The 24,958-nt window shown below is 41.5% G+C and overlaps 1 protein-coding gene across 6 annotated transcripts in view; it reads left to right on the top strand.

Annotated features, from left to right (window-relative positions):
• The window catches only part of ICE1 (interactor of little elongation complex ELL subunit 1), a 537,335-nt gene that overhangs the window by 163,805 nt on the left and 348,572 nt on the right, over positions 1-24,958 (top strand). For 5 of the 6 annotated variants that reach the window (XM_040353451.1, XM_040353452.1, XM_040353449.1 and 2 more), the window contains 3 exons: positions 21,364-21,455; positions 21,538-21,565; positions 21,647-21,706. In XM_040353451.1, coding sequence (XP_040209385.1) covers positions 21,364-21,455; positions 21,538-21,565; positions 21,647-21,706 — 180 coding nt within the window. The remainder of the gene's footprint in view (positions 1-21,363; positions 21,456-21,537; positions 21,566-21,646; positions 21,707-24,958) is intronic. The other variant, XM_040353450.1, reaches the window with a different exon arrangement.

Genomic DNA, 24,958 nt, shown 5'->3' with positions numbered 1-24,958 from the left:
CATGGAATGCGTGTAGAAATTCACCAGTAAAGCCGTATTTCTGGAGTACAGTGTCCAAAAATGACCAGTGGACACGGTCGAAGGCTTTATTTATGTCAAGGCTGAGCAACAGAATTGGATTGGAATGTACATTGGCGTCTTGAATAATATTTGTGACTAGTCTGATATTATCTGTGATTTGCCTTCCCGGGATAAAGCCTGATTGGTAAGGGGAAATAAGAGTGGGGATAATTGTAGAGAGTCTGTTAGCAAGGAGTCTACTAAATATTTTGAGGTCATTATTTATGACTGAAATTGGTCTCTAATTTTGGGGAAGTGTGTGGTCTTTATTAGGTTTTGGGATTAGGGACATATTTGCAAGTAACATCTCATCTGGTAAATGATCACCTTTCAGGACACAGTTAAAGAGCTTCTTCAGGTGAGGGACTAACAGTTGGGAGTATTGTTTATAATAGAGTGATGAGAAACCGTCTGGGCCTGGGGCGGAATTTTTCTTGAGTTTTAATAATTTGATCCAATTCCTCATCTGAGCATGGCATATTGAGATTATCTATTTGTGATTGTTTGAGCTTCGGGGAAGGAAGATTGTTCAACCAAGGAGATGCGGAGGTGGGGGGGGGGGAGTTTGGGGCGGATAAAAGGTCTGAGTAAAATTTAGTGAAGATCGAGAGTACTTCTTGTGGGTGTGTGACTACTTGGTTAGTGTTATTCTTTAGTTTGTAGATATGGGTAGGTTTAATAGACTGGTTAAGTTTGCGAGCAAACATTGCGGAATATGAGTTGCTGGAGAGGAGAAACCTAGCTTTCGACCATCTGAGTGCCTTTTCTGCTTTAGAGGATAGTAGTGCATCTAATTCGGTGCGTTTGAGTGAAATAATTTTAAAGACGTCCGGGTCATGTGTGCACGTATGGTCTTTGTACAGGTTATGGAGGTCTTTCGTGAGGGAGATAATTTTTTCCACATTGGTTTTGTTTCGTTGGGATGAGCGTCTGATAAGGTGGCCTCTCATTACCGCCTTATGTGCAGACCAGAGGGTGGCTGAGGAGATTTCTGGAGTGGCATTAAGAGCGAAATATTCCTTGATTTCCGCTGCAATTTCCTGCTGGTGATTAGGGTCTGTTAAAAGGGATTCGTTCAACCTCCAGGAATAGGGGGTGGAGGAGAGGCCAATAAATTTTGTGCTAAGGGTGACTATTTGATGATCTGACCATGTGCAAGGATGAATACTAGCGTCAAGAGAGTTTGCTAAAATAATTGGGGTACAAAAAATGTGGTCAATTCTTGAGTAAGAATCATGTGGGTGTGAATAAAAAGTGTAATCCCTAGCTCCTATGTTCAAAGCTCGCCATGAGTCTATCAATTGTAGATCATATAGAAGTGAGGATGTTGTCTTAGAGAAGGATCTGGAGTTTTGAGTTTGTTTGCTTCTATCTATGTTGGGTTGCGGAACCGAGTTAAAGTCTCCGCCTATTATAATATGTGGAGAGTGGAATTGTTGTAATTTATTGAAGAATTGTGTGAAGAATGTAGTTTGGGTTTCGTTAGGGGAGTAAATGTTCGCAATTGTAATGTCTTTACCAGAGAGTGTGCCTTTAATAATGATGAATCTGCTCTCTTGATCCTTGTATACTTGGTGTACATCTATGGTAAAAGAGTGGTGAAAAATAATAGCGACTCCTTTAGTTTTTGAGGAGGAGGAGGTGTAAAATGATTGGTTGAAAGCCTTATGAAAGAAAGTGGGGTGGGAGTCTTTCAAAAAATGTGTTTCTTGCAGCATTACTTTTTTAGCATCCAATCTCTTATATTGTAGGAAGGCCTTTTTCCGTTTGTTTGGTGAATTGAAACCTTTAACATTGTGTGAAATAATTTTAATGGTCATGATGTTTTACTGGGTGTGGGGTGGATCATCAGGTATCGTGGCAAGTGGGAAATTCTAGAGAGGCTTGAAGCGAAATGTATATAGGGTATGTGCTTGACCGATGGTTGTGTTACGTGTAAATAAAAGTAAAAGAAGGGGTTAGTTCTTATGGATAATGAGAAGGATATTTGTAAGAAAAGTGTACCACATCTATACGACAGATTTAACCATAAAACAGATGGAACCTTGTTCCAACGAGAACAATTTATTCCATAAAAAAAACCTTTGGGGTTGGGTAGGAGAAAGAAACCCAACCGACAGAGAAGTACTAATAGACCTGTTGGTCTAGAACTCAGCTTTGATAGCCAGCCAACGCGAGACGAGGTTGAAAAAAAATAGTGAAATGCCAAAAAGGAAAAGAAGGCATGTAATCTTGCGTCTGAGGTGGCTATGAGCGCTCCCTCTGGAGAGAGGGGGCACCTTAACTGAGTGGGGGAAAATCATGGCGACATAGAACGGGGGCCACCCGACATAATACTAATTTTATAAACCTGTGAGAGAAAAATAAGTAGTATGACTTAAACATTCTTGCAGTACTATCATAACTGACTGTAAAGTGCTATACCTCTTATACAAAATTGGTTAAATTAATTAAAAGTATAAAGATTATTCCACAGATAGATTCAGTGGGGGACATTCTGAGCTTGTATGCAGTAGAATTAAATATTATCGCATCAATCATTAAAGGGGTGAGTTGGGAATAGAAGCATATATATACATACTGCATATCGTACAAGTGCGGAGAAAGTTGTACTGAAGTTGATGGATAGAACAAAGTATATCGTGACAAAATTATGATAACTGAATAAAATAGATAATAAGGGGGATTACATAGAGTGTATAACTTCAGTCGGGTGCAGTACCAAAAAAAGTTAGTAGGTGTCAGTGTAATACCACCAAAAAGGAAAAAGTGAACCAAAAGAGTGGTGAAAAATAAGTCCTGTGAATGTGAAGAGAGTGTGGATCACATCGTTCATAAAGTTCTGCCTAAGTGTAAGATAAGAAGACAAAATCCAGATGAAAAAAAGAGATAAGACCTACTGTGTTCAGGAAGTTACAAATCTTGGAGACTGTGGACGGAAACAGAGTCAGTGGGCTGTAACATTGTGCCTGAAGGAAAAAAGAAAGTTAGTCAAATCTTGAGATACTGGAAGTTAGTTAAAACGGAGAGTTGCGGGATCCTGCCTGACCCCTCTTCTGCCCGCACGAGATGCAGGGGTATTCCAAATAGGAGCAGGGCGGGAGAAGGCTGGAGTGCGAGGAATGTTTACTGCATCCATCAGACCCAACTTGACTAGAACATCCTGACCTTCTGCAATAGTAGTAGCAATGTAAGTGGAACCATTGTGAGGGATAATCAGCTTAAAAGGAAATCCCCATCTATATCTGATCCTTGCTGTTGAAAGGACTGTAGTGATTTCCTTCATCTTTCTGCGTCTGTCTAAGGTTGCCTGTGAAACATCTGGGTAAATCTGTAAGTGCACACCATCTTGGATAATATTTCTTAAGGCTCTTGCAGCACGCATAATATCCTCTTTGACTAAAAAGTCTTTCATGCAAAGTATGTCTCTAGGTGGTTTGTCAGGGGCTGGTTTGGCTCTTAGTGCACGATGAATACGGTCGCATGTAAATGATTGAGGGTTTTGCTCTGGTAGCAGGGAGAGAAACAACTTGTTAGTAAATGCAAGTAGGTCTGTGACTGTTTCTGGGACACCTCTGATCCTAATATTCGACCTTCTGTTTCTGTTCTCCAAGTCCTCCAAATGTTCTTGGAGCTGAGAAAAGGCAGAGGATAGATAATCATGCTCCCTGGATAAATCATTAAATGCTATAGACAGTTCATCATGCTTGTTTTCTAGTAGGTCAGTTCTAGTTCCTAGAGCAGCTATTTCTTGAGACAGTGTGCTGGTTGATTTTTGTATCTCAGCCTGAAATTTGTTAACCAGCTTTGAGCACATGGCATCCAGGCTGGAGTTAAGATCATCTTTAGTAAGTGTGGGGTACTCACTGTGGACGGATGGTTCTGGATTCCACTGCAGCTGGGATTGATGGGGTGCTGGTGAGGAGGGAGAAGAAGAGGTCTGTGTGTTGGCGCCCTTATTCGCCATCTTGCCACGCTCCTGCGACCTCAGGCAATAGTGTGTGAGGTTGTGAAGGGTTTTGCAGCTCCGCCGTCCCTTCTTCTTAGTTGGCTGCATACACAAGATGATGCGGATGGGGGTGCCGATATTTTGTGTTATTTTCGGGTGATAATAGCCCCGATTAAGCGGGATTACTCCGTTCTGGAACCGGAGCTCTCTCTAGAAGCGGCCGCTCTGCTCCATGTCGCGCATGTGCCCCATTTTAGTCCATTTCAATGCCTTCTAATACCATATATTTTAATTGTGAGACAGTGTGTCCTTTTTCTACAAAATGACGAGCAAGTGGTAACTGTGTTAATTTATCTCTAATTGAATACTTATGACGTGCTATTCGGTCTTTTACCTTTTGGGTGGTTTCCCCAATATATAATAATCCACATGGACATTTGATGGCATATACCACAAATGATGATTGGCAGGTGTAGTGTCCCTTAATATGAATATTAAAGCCTTTGTGGGGATGTGAGATATATTTACCTTTTAATCATAGAGTTACATTGGATAAAAGATAAACAAGATCCCTGTTTATCTTGTATCCATTGTAACTCTATGATTAAAGGTAAATATATCTCACATCCCCACAAAGGCTCTAATATTCCCATTAAGAGACACTAAACCTGCCAATCATCATTTGTGGTATATGCTATCAAATGTCCATGTGGATTATTATATATTGGGGAAACCACCCAAAAGGTAAAAGACCGAATAGCACGTCATAAGTATTTGATTAGAGATAAATTAACACAGTTGCCACTTGCTCGTCATTTTGTAGAAAAAGGACACACTGTCTCACAATTAAAATATATGGTATTCGAAGGCATTGAAAGAAACAGGAGAGGTGGTGATCGTGAACTTACCTTGAGGAGACGTGAAGTACATTGGATACATTTCCTTAATACTATCACTCCTAATGGACTAAACACTGATTTGGATTTATATTTATTTATATGATTTATAATTTTTTTGATTGATTAATATTTGTGTTTATATTAATTTTTTTTCTTTGGTTTTTATTATTTTTTCAATATATATATGTTCTTTGTATGATATGACATTTTTTTTAGACTGACCCTGGGATTGCTCCTGGAGAATTTTGAGGCTGTGGCCAGCTGGATTAACCCTTTTTTGTATCTATGGTGTGAAATACTTGAAATTACCTTGTGTGAATTTGATCTGATTAGTAAGCAATTAACCATGTAATTGATTCCATATGTGTTGTAATGTGTGAAGTGTTTAAAATCACATGACTTTGAAATAGTTAGATATGTTCTGACTTGATCTGAAGAAGGGCGGTAGCATGTAAGCCCGAAACGCACATCCATGTCTGAATACTCTGGTATGTAACCTTTACGAGAAGATTTGAAAAATAAAACGATTTTAAGTGCAGCAAATCTTGAACTTTTTCTCTTATATATATGGTCGGTGGGAAGACCTGTTTGCTGGCACTCGTTATATACCGTGTGCAGTTCTCCTCCATTGCCTTGTGAATATATATTTTTTTATATATATATATATTTTTTATATATATATATATATATATATATATATATATATATATATATATATATATATATATATATATATATATATATATATATATATATATATATATATATATATATATATAAATTTTTTTTTTATATATTTTTATATATATATATATATATATATATATTTATCACACATGGTTTTTTATGTTTTTTGTTTTTTTTGCCTAAAATATATTTGTACAAGTTCCATTGAAGCATTTAGCTTCAACACTTGCCACTTACACATATGGGGAACGGAACCATTTGTGTTTGTTTACATGGGACAGCAGGAGGTTGTCTGCGCTTCGCAGGGGGAAAGCACCTCTTCTGGTTGATGGTCTCGCTCTTTAAGTTAGCCACTGTGCCGGGTTTACAAGGTGCTACGGCCCGCCACTAGCAGGACTAAAGGCCCAGGGTATAGCAGTAATGGCATACCGAGGCAATCTGCTGCTTATGGATCAGTTAGTAGCATGGCCGGACCTAAGTGTGTCCAGCATGGTCAAGTATCTGGAACTCCTGGGTCAGGATACCAGTCTAATGGTACATTCGTACGTTTGATAAATAGCTTAGAGCGTTTTGGACTCAGCCCAAAAAAATTAGTTTTTTTTTTTTCTTGCTTCAGACAGTCAGCGTTGTAAAAAAGCTGGTCTATGTGGTCAAAGCAAGGAAGAGTTCCTTACATTTATTTATTAAAGAGTCCTTATGCTCAGCTTCATTCTAGGCTACTAGATCTTAACCTGGCATTATCCAAAGGGTCTGATCCCACAGATGCGATGGAGTCTCAGTTGGTGGTTCCCAACCAAAATGTTTGGCAGAAAAGAAGATCCTTCATGCCAGTTACCTGAGAGGTAGTGGCTATGAAGACTGGCCTCTTGGGAAGGAGACCAGTCCTGGAAGAGACCACTGCCCAGGAGATTCTTCCTGTCAAGGGTCAAACCTTCGGCTAGCACGTCTGACTTAATTGCCTGGGCTTTTTAGGTTGCAGGTTTGTTCTGTCAGAGTACAATCCGATATGCCACACCACTGGTTGACTTAATTTACCAAGGAGATACTAGAAGTCATGCAGCCAGAAGGAAATTAAGCCATGTTTTGGCTTAGGCAGAGGGGTTTTGTGCCTTGCCCTATCGTCCGTCTTCATTTCATGGAATGGAGACTTGGCAGGCGGTTCTCAGGAACCGTCAACATATGTTCCCGGGTGTATGGCCTCTACTCCCTGATCTTCTTTCTGATCAAAGGCCGTAGAAAGGGTACCCCAGGCAAATGATTCATGGGCGTACAGGTTCAACAAGAAGTTGAACAGCTTTATGTCTAGGACAAAGGATCCGCTCGCACACGAGACAAAATGCATTGTAACCCTGTGGGACCAGTTGTCACTGGTTTATGCGTTCTCTTCCCCCAGTGCCGCAACTCCCGCGGCCTCTAGGCTACATCAGGGGGGAACGGCTTAATAGCCCCGGCATGACCCAGACAACCGTACTGTGCAGGGATCACAAGAGTGGCAGTAGAGGACTCGGGGTCCCTTACATCTTGCCTAGATCTACCTTGCAAGGGCCGGTATTTCATCCTATCTTGTAACATTGGGAATTGATGGTTTTACTTGGTTTAGCCCGCATTCTTGAAGATCGCAACTTTCAGAATCAGGGACGACTACCCTGATTCATACAGGAGAGTGGGCCTTCAGGTATTATAGGATCTGAAAGGCCCATATTCCTGGTGTAAAACCAAGGGATGGCATCCTCGGAAGTATGCCATAGGTAGAATTCTTGCCTTCCTACACCAGGGAAGGGATGGAGCTAGCCTTAAGTTCCATCAAGAGTCGAGTCTCAGCCCTGTCGGTGTTTCGAGGTCGCTTGCCTTTACACTCTTTTGATCTGGGCTTTTCTACAAGGGTAACGCGTATAAGTCCACCAGTTAGTTCGTCCTTGTGCCTGGGGGATTTGAGTCTGGTTTGTCGGCTTGCAGGGACAGCTCCTTAGGTCGATGCACCATATTTGGGAAACAAAAAAAGTGTAGCGCTAAATACATGTGAAACAATAAGGAAGACTGTAAAAACAGATCTAAAAAGTTGATAACACCATAAGTGCTCAAAAGTCTCTGAGTAATGACATAAACATGTAAATCAGGGTTAAATATAATTATATAAGTCCCATAAAAAATCCAAATCAATTAATCCAACAGAAAGTGACTTAATGTTGAAGAAAAGGTGAAGTCAAAATTGATAGTAGATCCACCACCAAGGTAAATTTGAGGCTTACCAGAATATATGGACCCAATTAAGCATATACTTATTAGGTCACACAGGCTAAAGAATGACGGTGTCCTGGTTCCAAACTGGCTTGAATGACAGACAGGAAGATGGTTTCCACTGCGGTGCAGTATATGGTATAACGGAGGAGGAAATTAACCCAATATCAGCCAGTAATAACAATAGGCATATATCAGTGTCAGCAGATCCAGAAGCTCAGTGTGGAAAAAATGGAAGAGAAAACGAGGATGCACATAGTGTAAAACTGTATAAATGATTTACTTGGCAGCAAAAAAGTAAAGTTTACACTCACATTTCAGCAGAAAAAAATCAAGCATGGTAACATATGAGCAGTAGGGTCAGCGGGTTCCGACGCGTTTCGATCACTAGATCGTCATCTGGGGTACTGACCTACTGCTATAAACGACCCAAATATATAGCTGTACACCCCCATACCTCAATAATGGCTCCAGCTGGAAGATTAACAATGCAGATTCGTTACTTCCGGGTTGGTGAATCATGGCGACTGCGGCGTGCGCTCCAAGCCTCATAGTGAGGAAAGAACTGGAGCACAGCGTCGAACGTCAAAGCGTCAGGTGACCTGTCTGCGTTATGGACTCATCACTGCCCGGGTTGATGAGTCATGGTGACGCCGGCGTGCGCTCCAAGCCTCAATCAAAGAGAGAACTGGAGCGCAACGCCGAACAGCAAAGCATGAGGTGGCCTGTTTCAATACGCACACCACGTCACGCTCTCACAATACGATCGCGTCACATGATCTTCAATGTAAACAGAGGACAACAGCACGTCCGTGTATCAGGGGGAAGATTCGACCAACAATAAAACTGAGTCTTATTACAAAGAGAGGCGGGGAAAAAAAGAGGAGGGGGTGACCGTACTATCTATAAAAACAAAATACAATACTAGTAACTCTAGTGAGTAATCTTCTAAAATGGACATAACAGAAGTCAATGTCCCCAACCATAAACCAGACATCAACCAGAATCTAAAGTGACCATGTATGATTAACAATGTTAAACAATGTTAAAAGGGAGATGCTCTACATTCACTTAAGTGGAATAAATATGAGGTTTTATTATAATAAAATAATAAAAGTAAATATGAAATGAAAAAATTAAATTGGAAAAATATTGAGAATTGAAAAAAGGGGAGGGGGTTATGGAGCCACTATTGGATATGAAGGTGCATTACAACATTTTATTAAGATTGGTTAATAAATACATTTATGTCCCACTCGACATTGAGGCCGTGCAGAACTTATGTGCGCAATTCATAAATCCAATATGCTTCAAGTCTGGACACCCCTCTTGTCTTCGCTCCTCCACTCCAAGGTGGTACGTATTTATCAATTATTAAAAACTGTGTACCTTTTGGGTTACGATCATGGCATTCCCTATAGTGCCTCGGGACTGTATGCTTGGTACACCCACCAATGATTTTGGTAACATGTTCACCTGCCCGTACGGAAAAAGCACGCATGGTACGATCAACGTATTGCTTTCCGCACGGGCAGGTGATAAGGTAAACAATGTGCGTTGTCGCACATGTGCAAAATGATTTGATAGAATATGGGCGACCTGTATTACTAGATCTGAATTCCAAAGTTTTGGACTTCCCGTTATTGTTGTGAAAACAGACACTACATTTCTTGCAAGGATAGTATCCCTTCATATCCTACATGTTTGTCATTACTCACAGACTTTTGAGCACTTATGGTGTTATCAACTAATGTTTTTTAGATCTGTTTGTACAGTCTTCCTTATTGTTTCACATATATTTAGCGCTACACTTTTTTTGTTTCCCATGTCTGTTTGCCTGCAGAATTGATCTTATTCTGTGGTATTGGCTGCCATTTATATGTATGTGTAGGTAGCGCGGTGATTTATATACATATATTGTATATTGTTTGTATACGATGCACCATATTTCCCTTCATCCTCCATCAAGGGAGTTGGGGTTCTTGGTTGCGGTAGCCTCTACAAGAGAATTTCAGTATTGGCAACTTTCTTTGTATAGAGCCTTATTTATAGTTATTTATTAGAATGATGTTGAAACCTCGCCCAACCTTTTTTTCCAAAGGATCTAGTTTTTTCTTTTAATCAAAGCACTTCTTGCCTCCCTTTTCCAGAAACTTGGTTTAAGAAAGAAAAATTATGTTTCTCTAAATAGAGATGAGAACAATTGAGGTCTATCTGAAAGTTTCAGATACAAGAATTTGACGTTTTGTTATGCTGCTAGAAGTCCCTAGAAAAGGGTAGGCAGCGTTCTAACCAGCTATTAACCACTTCCTTACTGGGCACATATACCCCTTACCGACCAGGTGAAATTTCAGCTGGTGGCATTGCGTCACTTTAACTGACAATTGCGCGGTCGTGCGACGTGGCTCCCAAACAAAATTGATATCCTTTTTTCCCCACAAATGGAGCTTTCTTTTGGTGGCATTTGATCGCCTCTGCGTTTTTTTATTTTTTTGCGCTATAAACAAAAATAGCGACAATTTTGAAGAAAAAAACAATATGTTTTACTTGTTGCTGTAATAAATAGCCCAATTTTTTTAAAAAAAAACATTTTTTTTCTCAGTCTAGGCGATACGTATTCTTCTACATATTTTTGGTAAAAAAAAAACGCAAGAAGCGTCTGGTTTGCGCAAAAGTTATTGCGCTTACAAAATAGGGGACATAATTATAATTTTTTTTTTTTTTTTTACTACTAATAGTGGCGATCAGCATTTTTTTTGTGACTGCGACATTATGGCGGAGACATCGGACACTTTTGACACATTTTTGGCGCCATTCACATTTATACAGCGATCAGTGCTATAAATATGCACTAATTACTGTATAAATGTGACTGGCATTGAAGGGGTTAACACTAGGGGGTGAGGAAGGGGTTAAATGTGTACCCTGAATTGTGTTCTAACTGTGGGGGAAGGGGGGTGACTGGGGGAGGTGACCGATCTATGTCCCTATGTACAAGGGACAAAGATCGGTCTCCTCTCTCCCCTGACAGGACATGGATCTCTGTGTTTTCACACAGAGCTCCACGTCTTGTCCCTGTAGCCGCCGATCCCGAGTGCCTGGCGGACATCATGGCCGCCAGGCACTCGCATCGGCATTTCAGCGATGCGGCGAGCGAGCGCCGCTGGCTGCGAGCGCAGGCCGTATAAACACGGCCAGTCAGAGAAGTAGAACCACCCTGCGGCCGTACAAAGTCGCACGGCCGTCGGGAAGTGGTTAAAATGATTGCTCTCTCATTATATTGAGAGCAGTCAAGGCCTATCTGAAGCGGTTGCTCAGATACGGTAGACTGATGTTTGTTGTGCTACCAGGAGGTCCCCGGAAAGGGCAGGCAGTGTCTAAACCAACTGTTTAGATGTTGATTCATCAGGCTATTATTCAGGCTTGTGGTTGAAAGCGGTTTCCCCCTGTTTCTTTTAGAATGCACTCTGCCAGAACAAGAAGCGTTTCTTGCACGGTGCATTACCAAGCCTTTATGACTCAAATTTGCTAGTCCGCAACTTGGTCGTTGATACTTGCGTTCACGAATATTTATCAGGTGAATGTAACATGGTTAGAGGATGCCGCTTTTTTTTAGTGCAGTGTGCTGCAGGCAGCAGTATGGGTCCTCATGTCTGATAGCGGTCTGCATTATTTGTGTCTCCCTCCCCTCAAGTTGAGCATTGCTCTGGAACATCCCATTATGTAATGATTAAACCTCTGTGTGATGGCAGCACATGGAGATCTTCACCTACATATGGAAGAAATAACCAGATTGGAAATACATAAAAATAGACAGAATATTTTTGAACAGGGAGATAAGGGGGGCAGATTTCTGGCAAGGTTAGCGCAACAAGAACATCAAGCCACAATTATATCAGAGATTGAGGACTTAAATGGACAAATAGTAAAAGAACCCAAAGAAATATTGGAGGCCTTTAGAGAGTATTATAGTATGCTTTACACCTCCTCTCTTCCGTCTGGCTCCTGCCCAGAGGGCATGACGGACCTTTTGGACCGGATAGCCTTGGGGTGGCTGTCAGATGAGAGGAGAAAATTGGTGGAAGAGATTATGGAGGTCATACGAACATTTTCGGGAGGAAAGGCACCAGGTCCAGATGGAATCCCTGTTGAATTTTATAGAAGGTATGGAGCATTAATAGCTCCAAGACTAGCAGAAGTATTTACAAGTGGGTTAATGCAAGGAGCCCTGCCGGAATCTATAAGAGAGAGGCCCACATAACATTAATACACAAGGAAAAAAAAAGATCCAAGGTTTTGTTCATTGTACAGACCAATTGCATTATTAAATACAGATTTGAAAATATTGACAAAAATACTAACATTTAGAGTACAGCCTCTGCTCAGAAACATAATAGACTCAGATCAAACAGGATTTATGCCACAAAGAACAACAGACATTAATTTACGTAGGCTTTACACGAACATACATACACATCATATGCATGAGGGATCAAGGACAGCGGCCTCTTTAGATATTGAGAAAGCTTTTGATACGGTGAAATGGCCATTTCTCTGGGAAATTCTCAGGAGGATGGGATTTCCTCTAGTATTTATAAAGTGGATCCAAATAATATATGAAAGGCCAATGTCTGCAGTGAAATTAGGGGGAAGATTGTCGTGTTTTTTTCAATTATATAGGGGTACGAGGCAGGGTTCCCTCTCTCTCCAGCGCTCTTTGCAATTGCAATAGAGCCAGTGGCAGAGGCTCTTGGGACCACACCTAATATTCAGGGACTCCGGGTGGGGGGGCTGGAGGAGAGAGTAGCCCTGTATGCCGATGACATGCTTCTATTTTTGAGAGATGCAGGTCCATCTTTGGAAGGAGCTCTGGAATTGCTGAATGTATATTCGGTATATACAGGGCTTAAAGTAAACTGGGGTAAGTCAATATTATTTCCTATAGATCAAGGAGCAAAAAAAACAGCGACCCCAAATACGCCATTGAAATGGGTATTGGAATTTAGATACTTGGGCATTGAAATATCTAGACAGGTTGAAGACTTTCGAAAATTAAATCTAGATCCGGAGGTACAGGAACTCGGTAGGAAAATAAAAATCTGGGCAACATTGCCTCTGTCTTTACTGGAACGTATAAACCTAGTGAAGATGAAGGTATTGCCCAAGTTTTTATACGCTTTCAGAAACTCTCCACAGTGGCTCCCAAAAAGTTTTTTTACACAGCTACATGGAATGCTATCTGCATTTATATGGGCCAATAAACCAGCTAGAATTAAACTAAGTACACTTATGAGACCGGAAGAACAGGGGGGATTGGCATTTCCAGACTTTCATAAATATTATACAGCGGCACAGTTAGTGACAGCAGGGAGATGGTTAAATCCGGATGGATATGATTCGGCCACTATGTTGGAAGCAACAGTGGTCCAATCGGTAGAGGCATTGCAGGGATTGTTATATAGGGGTATTAAAACTAGGAGAGATTTAACGCCAGCAATGAAAACAACAGTTAAAGTATGGAAAGCTGTCATAGGAAGAGAAGGGGAAAAAAATAAAATCTATCTCCAAATACCCCTCTGTGGAGGAACCCTGAATTGCCACATCTGGATTCAGTTCAGGACCCGGGAGCATGGACTAAATACGGGGTGAAGAAAATATCACAGTTGATACAGGAGGGAAAGTTCCTATCATATGTGGAAATGAGACAGCTTTGGAATATTCCCGAGAGTTATGCGTTCAGGTATAGGCAGCTTAGCCATGCCATAATAGCTCATTTCCCAGAGGGGACTCCGCAATTGATGGAACCTGAGGTAGAACAAATGATAAAAGGTGGGAAGCGGACAATCTCAAATTTCTACGGATACCTGATAAACATCACACCTTATGATATAAGCAAACTAAAAGAAAATTGGAAGAGAGAAGCCCCGGGTTTGAAGAATTGGGAGGAAGTATGGAGGTTCCCACTGCAGATTCGAGTATCACTTCGTGATAAACTGATACAATATAAAATCATATATAGAAGCCATTATACACCATACAAGTTGCATAAGATTTCACCGAGCAATTCTCAGAATTGCTGGAGGTGTGTAGTGGCGCCAGGGGACTTCATACACATATTTTGGCTTTGTCCAAAAATAGTAGCTTTTTGGAGTGAGATTTTGACAATGATAGCAAGAGTGACATCTGTAAGGTTGGAACAAGAAGTAGAGATTTGTCTCTTGGGACTAATAGGGGGTAATGCTATTTCAAAAGAAAGGAAAACCGCAGATAGGCCTGCTGCTATTCTATGCTAGGAAAGTAATCGTGCTAAATTGGGAAAAAAACAGAGGCTCCTTCAATAGCACAGTGGAAAAACTTAGTAAATAGCAACCTGATATTATACAGAGAGACATATTGTAATAGAGGATATGAGGAGAAATATAGAAGAGTATGGGCAAATTGGATAGAGAACTCTATAACAGCGTCAGGATAAAGGGAGAAATTGGGGAGATAATCACACCATTGGGAGAGGGGGGAGGGGGAAGGGAGGAAGAAGAATGTATTGTATTGGATGGAAGGATATTGTATGAATGTTTTGGAGAATTAGAAGAAGGATAATGTTAATGTCATTTGAATTTAAGTAAAACATGAATGTAATGTATGTGTATGATTTTATTTTTTGTATGGAAAAAATAAAAAATTTAAATAAAGAGATTTATAAAAAAAAAAAACCTCTGTGTCCCGTGATGTACGATAAAGAAAATAGTTTTTTTTTTTTTTTTTTACACATTACCTGTAAAATCCTCTTCTTGGAGTACATCACGAGACACTGAGCTCCCGCCCCTCTTATTTGGGGATATTGGGACACGTATTGCTTTGCTACAAAAACTGAGGAGCTCCCAGTATGGGAGGGGTTATATAGGGAGGAAACTCCCTGTCTAATTGATTACACCAGTGTCCAGCACCTGACGGTGGATATAACCCATTATGTAATGATTAAACCTCTGTGTCCCATGATGTACGCCAAGAAAAGGATTTTACAGGTAATCTGTAATAAAAATCCAATTTTTTTGTTTATCATTCATATTCTCTGAAAAATGGCCACGATATCATAAGTTCTGCCAGGGTATGTAAACTTATGAGCACAAGTATAACTATATAACTGTTTTAATTGGCTATTGCTTGAAAGTACTTATTCATTATTTACTTGTGACTGCAGAACACTGCTTACTGCATCCATTTCTCCAGTGTCCTAAACATCTTTGGGTTCTTGCTTCAAGTGGTATTAAACCTTAAACCAAAAATGTATTCTATTGCAGCTTACCAATCATTAAATGTGGTGGCTGCACCAGTTTTTATTTATTTTTGCCTTTTTCTCCTCTGTTTTCACCTGGCGGTCTGGCCAGTAACACACCTCCTGTAGTGAGATGCAACTCTGGAGGAATGAGAACAGGAAGTACAGCAGACGGGAGCATTGTCAGTCTGGGGGAGGTTAATGTTAAATGTATTAGCAGACTTAGAACCACTAACAAATTGAAGCCAAACTCGCATTCTATCATCAGTTACAGCAGTTTTTTCCTTTTTGGGATAAAGGTTTTGCATGAATAAATAAAAGCTGATTATTTTAATCACCCCTGCCAGTGTTAAGTGGTTTGTTATATCCATGTAAACTGATGCATTCCGCTGGAGAGTTGTGTGCTGTAAAAAAACAGACTTGCTAACAGGATTACCAGGTGAAAGTAGAAGATGGAAAGCCTAAAAATGGAAATGAATACAGCCATCATGTCTATGAATTGGTAATCTGGAATATAATGAATGTGTTCTTGTGTGTTTTAATACTGCTTTAATGTAAAGTGATTGTAAAGTCCTCTAGCTGTGTGTGTGTGTTTTTTTTTTTTTTAATACCAAACATGATATACTTACCTGCTCTGTGTAGTGGATTTGCACAGGGCAGCCTGGATCCTCCTCTTCTCTGGTCCCTCTTCACTGCTCCTGGACCCTCCTTCCTGTCGAGTGCCCCCACAGCAAGTATCTTGCTATGGGGGCACCCGAGCTGCAACTCTGTCACCTGATTGGCTAACTGACTGACAGCCCCGGAAGCAAATGGCGCAGCTGTTGTGTCTCAGCCATTTAGGAGGGAGTGTCCCTGACGGCCAAGGAATTTCTGGACATCGCTGGACAGATGGGACTCAGGTAAGTATTAGAGGGTGATGGGGAGGCTGCTACACACAGAAGGCTTTTTATCTTAATGCATGAGGATAAAAAACCTTCTGCCTTGACAACTCTCTTAACCACTTCAGCCCCTGAAGGATTTACCCCCTTCCTGACCAGAGGACTTTTTGCGATTCGGCACTGCGTCGTTTTAACTGACAATTGCGTGGTTGTGCGACATTGCATTCAAACAAAATTGAAGTCACCTTTTTCTCACAAATAGTTTTATTTTGATAGTATTTGATCACCTCTGCAGTTTTTATTTTTTGTGCTATAAACAAAAAAAAAGCAATATTTTTAACTCTTTGCTATAATATCCCACATTTGTTTTCCCAAAAAACTAATTTTTTCCTCAGTTTAGGCTGATATGTATTCTACATATTTTTGTTAAAAAAAAATCGCAGTAAGCATATATTGATTGGCTTGCGTAAAAGTTATAGCGCCTACAAAATAAAGGATAGATTTATGGCAATATATATATTTTTTTCTTTACTAGTAATGTTGGCGATCTGCCGTTTTTCTTAATTTTTTTTCTTTATTTTTTCCCATCGGGCCTGCGATATTGTGGTGGACATATCAGACCCTTTTGACACATTTTTGGGACCATTGACAATTATACAGCGTTTAGTGCTACAAAAATGCACCGATTACAACTACTGTATGTCACTGGCAGGGAAAGGGGTTATCACTAGGGGGGCGATCAAGGGGTTAACTGTGTTCCCTCACTGTGTTCTAACTGTAGGAGGAATGGAAGTAACTAGGGGAACACAGAGATCGGTGTTCATACATTGAGTCTCCTCTCTCCTGAGAGAACCGTGATCTCTGTGTTTACACACAGATCACGGTTCTCGCTCTGTCACAAGTGATCGCAGTTGCTCGGTGGTCATCGCGCTCGCCAGGCACTCGCATCGGCTCCGTGTACACACTGCGGGCGCCAAAAGGTGAAGCATCGTAAGGTAACGTTGTTTAGCCCAGCCGTACCATTCTGCCACAGTAAAACTGTAGCGGCTGGTCGGCAAGTGGTTAAAGGAGAAGTCTAACCTAAGCTTGTTTGTCTGGGCTTCTCCTATGGGTCACAGGAGTGCAATTCGTCTTGCACTCCTGTGACCCGTTTTCAGCAGAGAGTGGACATCAAAGAAATCGGTCCTGGCACCGCCTCATCCCGACCAATGGGATTCTGGATCTGTCCGGTGCCTGGACTGATACCCATCTCAGCCTCTCGGCCAGCCACTGAGAGGCTAAGGCGGCCTCTCCCGGCTCCCTCCACAGGTTTAGCGCTCCAGTGAGCGTAAAGGAGCAGAGCGAAGAGCTGACAATCAGCAGCCCTTGCTCGGGGAGCTGTGAGAACTGAGCCATTGGCATTGTTTGATTGCTCGGTTCTCAGTGTAGAGATGCCGGGGGACAGATGCAGCATCAGACTAATGCTGCATCCACCTAGGTAAGTAGATAAGTATGACAGGAAATTACTCCAAACCCATACTTCACTTTTAATACCCGGTCTGACATTATTTAACACCAAGTTTACACCAGTGTTAAATTTTCTGACATTGCATAGTTTATTAAACAGGTACTCCTGTTTTATTCCCTTATTATTTGGTTGGTATTTGGTCCCTCCTCTTAGAGAATTACTAACCTGATTTACTGTGATAAGGCTTAACACAACTTAACACAGTTTATTTAACGTACACCTGAAGCAGATTCTACTTTTGGCTGCTTCACTAACTGCATTTGTGATATTAAAACTTGGATGGCCCATGACTTCCTTCATTTTAAGCAATTACACGACTGAAGTCATGCTTATTGGCGCACCCCCCCAATCAATTACATAAACCCAGTCCTAATGGCTCATTTATAGATGGCCCTGTACTTGAGCTTTACTCTAAATTGAAAAATATTGAGATGATATTTAATGCTAGTTGAACCTTTTGATCCACATGTACAAAATATCAGAAATTTTATTTTTCCACTCGAGAAACATTGCTTGAATGCATCCTCTGCCATCATATGCTGTAGCTAAAAAACTGATCCTTACATTTTGTGTTCTTCCAACTTGACTACTGCAATGCTCTACTCGCTGGTATAACTAAATCCACTATTAATCAACTTCAATATGTTCAAAATTCTGCAACCAGAAACCTGACTAGGTCTGGTATAAGTGATCATATTACCCCTCCTGGAGTCCTCGCACTGGCTATCCATCAGTTTTTGCATAGACTTTAAGAATCCTCTTGCTCATCTATAAGGGTTTTTATGGCTTGGCACCCCATTCTCTCTGAACTTTTATCAACTTAACTTACCCCCCTCCTCAAATTCTGGTTTGCTGTGTGTCCCCTCTACTCGCCTCATTCAGATCAAATTTACAAATGTTTTTTTTTAGACACGCTTTAACTTAATTGAACCTTTTCCTTTGTTATCCTGCATATTTCTTGTGTTTTCCTTGTAAAGCGCTTTGAAAAGCCACCTTTAAAGGCGCTCAATAAAATAGTTTATTATTATTATTATTAATAGTACCCTTTTGTCCTAGAAAAAGAAGAGAAAAATCTTCATCTGGTAAACACTTTACTCCTCAGACAAGAATTTAAATAAAAAATCCTTTAATTTTCTCTTGGGCTTCCAGGTCCAAGACAAAGCCTGGAATTCAGTTCTGCATTAGTGCTGGATCCTCGATTTGCGAGCATGACTTCCTGAGAATGAGGAGTGCCCCCTCTTGGTCCCAGGATGTTTCAGATGATTGGGTCCAGAACATTTGTTTCTAGGAGCTACAAACTGGATTTTTGGTCTCTGCCTCCTACCCACTTTGTCGTCAAACCTGCTAACATCGATTCACAGATTGGTGGACCCTAATGCTTCTTTACTGCAGCCCCTCTCTCAAGAAGTCATTGCTATTGTCCCGCAAAAAGAGTTGTCAATGTTTTTTTTTTGCTCGGTTTTGTTTTTTTAAAGCATGTTTATCCAAATTAGGTATATGCCCAATACTCGGTCTATAGTTTCTGAGCACCTTACTCTGGGTACAAAAATTCCATTTGCTTCTCTCCATTCAGGACATTGTCTGACCTCTGAGGATCAAGGATGCTAGCTTGCATGTCCAGATCTTCCTAATGCATCATTGCTACCTGTGCTTTGCTGTGCCTATGTATCAGTTTGTTTCCCTTCCCTTTGGTCTGCCAACTGCACCTCTGGTCTTCCCCCAAGTTTTTAGCCCCTGTTCTTGCCCTGCTTCACTCTCAGGGTGTGCCCATAGTGGCATATTTGGATTACCTTCTGAGAAACCAGTTGGCTCAGGCTCTATCTGATATTTAGCAGACCGTTTAGGCCAGGGGTGTCAAACTCAATTTTGTCGAGGGCCGTATCAGCAGTGTGGTTGCCCTAAAGGGCCAGTTGTATCTGGGTCGAACTACATACAGAGTGCAGAGTTCAGCATTAAAGGGGTTGTAAAGGAAAAAAAAAATCATAATAAGCATCCTTTACCTACTTCCTCATTGTTCGCTTTTGCTCAGAAGTCGCTCCATTTCTTCTCTGTTCTGTTCACTTCCTGCTTGTCTGATTTTACTGACCACCGTGATGGGAGGCTTTACTGCGGTGGTCAGTAACGTGCTCACCCCCTCCTGGGAACTACATCTGTGTAGCAGGACGCTCTCTACATGTTAGAGACTTCAAGGAGGTGTGAATTACTGGGCGTGCCGCAATGCATACTGGGAAATGTAGTTCTTGCATGAACAAACGATGCAAACCAGGAAGTGAATGAGAGAACAGAAACTAGAATGCCGGAGGTGATATAGATGAAGGAATTTAATAGGTATTTACTTGTTTTTTAACAGAATCATTACACTATTCTGTCTGTCTACCTTGCAGACATTAATTTTAGGCAAAACATTTTTTTCCTTTTAGTGACCCTTTATGTCAGGATTGCAGGAGTGCAGGGTTCAGCAGTGCGCTATGTACAGAGTGCAGGAATTCAGGGGTACGCTATGTACAGATGGCTGGAATTCAGGGGTACGCTATGTACAGAGGGCTGGAATTCAGGGGTGTGCTACATACAGAGTGCAAGAATTCAGGGGTATGGAGAGCAGGGATTCAGGGGTGCGATATTAAGCAACAGACAGCATGGATTCATGAAAGACAGAAGTTGTCAGACAAACCTGATTTCTTTTTATGAAGAGGCAAGTCAAACTTTGGACAGAGGGCTGGCTGTGAACGTGGTAAACTTGGATTTTGCAAAGGTGTTCAATACAGTTCCCCACACACGGCTCATGTGTAAGGTAAAGTCTACAGGATTGGAAACATCAGTTTGCAAATGGATAGAAAACTGGCTAAAAGACATAATTCAGAGAGTAGTGGTTAATGATTCTTACTCTGAATGGTCTAAGGTTATCAGTGGTGTACCCCAAGGTTCAGTGTTAGGACCCTTACTTTTTAATATCTTTATAAATGATATTGGGTCTGAGATCAAAAGTAACATTTCTGTCTTTGCAGATGACACCAAGCTATGCAGTGGAATAACGTCCTTGCAGGATGTCGCCAATTTACAAGCCAGCCTCAATGCTCTGTCTAATTGGGCAACTATGTGGCAGATGAGGTTTATTGTTAATAAATGTAAAGTTATGCACTTGGGGAGTATATAATTCTGCCCCTGTTCAAATCATTAGTAAGAACTCATCTGGAATATGTAGTGCAGAGAAGGGCAACCAAACTGATAAGAGGCATGGAGGAGCTCTGAATCTGAATACTCATCCTATATCTTGTAATGTACAATTACCCTAGGTTCCCATCTGTGCGTTTTTGCGGGCCACGTTTAGGTGGAAACGACGGGCCATTGATTTCAATGCATGCACCTTTTTCAAAATGCAGCCCATAGGGGAAATTGCATGGTCATTTTGACCAATGCAATTTTCCCCTGTGGTTCCTGTACTAGCCTTGCACGTTTTTTCAGAGCAGCGCGGTTTCACTGCAGGTGGTTTGAGGTGCGGGAATTGCTGCAATTCCGCCACACACAAGTGTGAACCAAGCATTAAGAAAATTAATCTTGTGGAAATTAACTAATGCTTGAATATCCAAACATTTGATCTCAATTCAAATAGCGCCTACATGACATGAAGTACTTATTTTTATGATCTAAATTTAATGAAAATGTGGTATCCTTTAATGTACTCCAAGAAAATGACATTACATGAAGTCGGAAATATTTTCACAACCATATGTACAGTATTTATATTGTTTTAATTATCAATATGTAGATTGTCTAGATATGTGATTCAATGTCCAGGAAATATTATATGAGCATTATAGTATCTGTGTGTGAATCGGCCCAGGAAACATTTTCATATTTTTTGTTTTTTTAAGCGGTTGCTTCAAAGCATATCAAGCGTGTTAAACAGTTGCAACAAGAAAAGAGAATCATTGAGAGGGAACTAAAGAAAATACAGGTAAAATGGGTATGAGCAAACATTTTTCTTTGTGATGATCTTATTAGCTAAACTGATGACTTGAAGCAGTAACCTTTACTTTCATTTACAGAAAAAACTTGGTGATGTCCAGAATAAAAGTAAGAAAATGTATTTGATTTTTTTTTTCCTTTTTATGTATCCATTTTGTGCCTGTTAATATCTTTTTACAATCTTTTCAGGTATGAAAAATGCACAAACACAAGTTGCAAAAGATCAACCAGTTGTGAAGTTAGATAAAAGTAAGTTATTGATCATTAATATTTTTTACTTTTTTAAAAGAAAGCATACGAGACATTGAAAGGGAGCCTAGACTTTTGTAATAAGCCGTGTTATAGTGATACTAATCTAATTCTTTAACCTTTTGCGGACCACCACATGTACATTTTTTGCAGCAGGGCAGCCCAGCTGTGCAAAATCACATACCTGTACGTGATTCGTGCCCGCCGTCCCCGCAGTGATCGGATTAGTTTCAGAACCGATCAGTCTACAAGTTCAGGCCAATGATTTATGGCCTTGACCTGATCAGAATGATGTCATCATCTCTCCTAGACTTCTTTTTGGTTCCAGCGTGAGAGAAGATAACATCAGACAGTGAGTACAAGCACTACACTGACACCAGCACACAGGCACATTTAACCCCTTGTTGATCGCCCCCCCAGGTTAACCGTTTCACGCCCTGTCAGTGTCACTAGCTACAAATTTTTTACAAATCACTGTATTGGTGTCACTGGTAACGCTACATAGCGTTTGCGTCAGCGTCAGTCCCAGATAGGCTCCTGCAATTATCAAACATAAGGCTTAGCCGGTTGAGTGTGAGCCCAACACAATAGCAGTACCTATAGGCCTATGTGGAGATCCCGGTCATCAGTTAAACATACCATGAGGAAGAACATTTTCCTTTAAATGCGTAGTCTATACTTTGAAAACAAAAAGGGGGATCGTGGAAAAGAAAGGAAGAGAAGGAAAAATGTAAGAGTAATTCCAACCAACTAGACTCGTCACTCAAGGATCCTACGCAGATGTAGACCCCACGGTGGGGGGTAGCCCCAAGCAGTTAAGGGGTTCCACTTAAAGGTACCATCCCTCCCATATTGCTGTGTGTCTAGCCATGTGATTTTTTAGCTCTACATCTTTAATTCGGGCATAGAGGTTTGGGAGTGTTGGGGGATGTCGATTCTTCCAGTGTAACGGCACTAAGCACCCTGCCGCTGTGAGTATATGTGTGGCAAGTTTTTTTGCTAGTCCGGGAAGTTTGGGAGGGAGAAGGCCGAGTAGGAACAGCCTAGGGGAGAGAGGGACATCCACCTCCACCAGCTGATGAAGGCGGCCCCGCACCAAGCCCCAGTAGGGCTGGAGAACTGGGCAGCTCCAATAAATATGGAATAGCGTTCCCCCGGTCATGGAGACATCTTCAACAGCGATCCGAGGCCGATGGGTATATGGCGTGTAAGCGAGACAGTGTTGGGTACCAACCATAGAGCACCTTATAAGTGTTTTCTTTGTAAAGAGTACATATAGAGCTATGTTTCACCAAGGAGAGTCTATCACCAGAATTTAAGATTTTGTATATATCTGAAGTCTGTCCTTTTCTGTGAGGGGCCAGACAGGACCACTCTTTCAAATGGGGAAGGCATGGAGAACTGTAAAGTTGGGGCGATAGTGAGGGTGTAATGCCGTATGTGAAGGTACTCGAAGAAAGCTGTAGTAGGGAGGTTGTGCTTGGCTCTAAGTTGGTCAAAGGGTAGGAATACCCTAGTTACCTGGTTTACTAGGTTTCCGTAGTGAAAAAGATTCTTGTGTAACCAGGGAGCAATCATTTGGTAGGTTAGACTAATTGGGTAATTTAGGGTTATGGTGAAAGGCTGTGACTAAGGAGGCCTCAGATTGAAGGGAGTTGACACGATTCAGTTGTCTCCAATTGGACTGCATTAGGTTCATGGTGTGTAATAGAGAGGTGTAAGGGACATCAGCATTTGTGTTCCACTATAAGTTGTTTGGGTAGATGGGGGCTAACCATAATTTATCTATTTGGGTCCATCTGTTGTAGGCCAGGAGGGTGACCCAGGATGCGATTGCTCTCAACTGTATAGCATAGTAATAGTGAAGAAGGTTTGGGAAAACCAGACCCCTTCGTTCTGGGAGGCATAAAGTATCGAGTGCGGTGCGGTGCTGCTTGTTAGTTCCATGTAAAATTTAAAAGATCAGTCTGGAGTTTCCTAAGTTGTACTAGTGGGATGGGAACTGGGAGGGTAATATGGTCATTTTGATCAAGGCTATACATCCAAACAAAGATATTGGGTAGTGTCTCCATTTAGACAGGTGGGACCTGATTTGTGCAAATGGGGGCCTAAAGTTTGCGTCGTATAGCAATTCGTAGTGTGGGGTGAGGTGTACTCCTAGGTACTTAATGGCGTGGGTCTTCCATGCATGGGGAAAATTGTCAGAGAGATGGTGCACCTCCGATGAGGGAATGTTAACTTGCAAGGCTTCCGATTTGGCAGTTTTTTTTGTAACCCGACAGGGACCCAAATTCCTCCAGGAGCCTATGAAGATTAGGGAGGGTCATGCTTGGCCATGTAAGGGTCAGAAGTATATCATCTGCAAATAGTGAGACTTTAAATTTGCACCCTCTAAGCAAAATCCCTCTAATGTTGGGATCATGTCTGATCTGGGCAGTCAGGGGCTCGACACACAGAGCGAAAAGCAATGGAGAGAGCGGACAGCCCTGCATAGTCCCAATCGAGATGGGGTAAATGGGGGCACGCCGCAAAGGGCGTTTTTAATAGAAGCAGATGGGGTTGCATAGAGGTGTCTAATTGCCCAAAGGAATGCCCCCCTGAAGCCCAGGCACTCAAGGGTCGAGTGCTTCTGTTTTTTTCTCTGTTAACGATGTCAATTAGGTTGATGACTCTCCTGATGTTGTCCCCCACCTGACATCCTGGGACAAAGCCCACTTGGTCTTTGTGGACCAAGGACAGAAGCACTTAGTTTAGCTGAAGGGAAAGTCTAAGTTCAACAGAGCTATGGGTCTGTAGTTCCCACACAGTGTAAAGTCCTTATCAGGTTTGGGTATTAATGTCAGATTGGAAGCTTGCATATCTCTTGGGATGTTGTCTCTGCTCAGAAATCCATTAAATAAGCTGGTCATGTGTGGGAGTAGGATGGGTAGGAATGTCTTATAATATTCGTACGGTAGACCGTCAGGGCCTGGGGCCTTACCGCTTGGTAGGAGTTACAAAAAATCAGGAATCTCCTCCCCGGTTATAAGTGAGTTGAAGGACTAATGCTTTTGCAGGGAGAGTGGCCACTCCACTTTTCGTCAGATACATTCAGACGCGGTATGTGAAGCTGTCTGGAGTCGGGATGTGTGGGACGGAGGGATTATTGTAGAGGTCCGAGAAGTAGTCGCGGAGTCATTGAGCTATGTGGTCAGGGTGATAATGGAGGGTCCCCGTAGAATCTCGTAGGGGCTGACTTGTGAGTTTGCTCTC

The sequence above is a fragment of the Rana temporaria genome, chromosome 5 (genome assembly GCF_905171775.1).
Source record: "Rana temporaria chromosome 5, aRanTem1.1, whole genome shotgun sequence".
In the NCBI taxonomy this organism is placed as follows: domain Eukaryota; kingdom Metazoa; phylum Chordata; class Amphibia; order Anura; family Ranidae; genus Rana; species Rana temporaria.
Note: the sequence above shows the minus strand (reverse complement) of the source record. Positions and strands in the feature narration are given on the sequence as shown.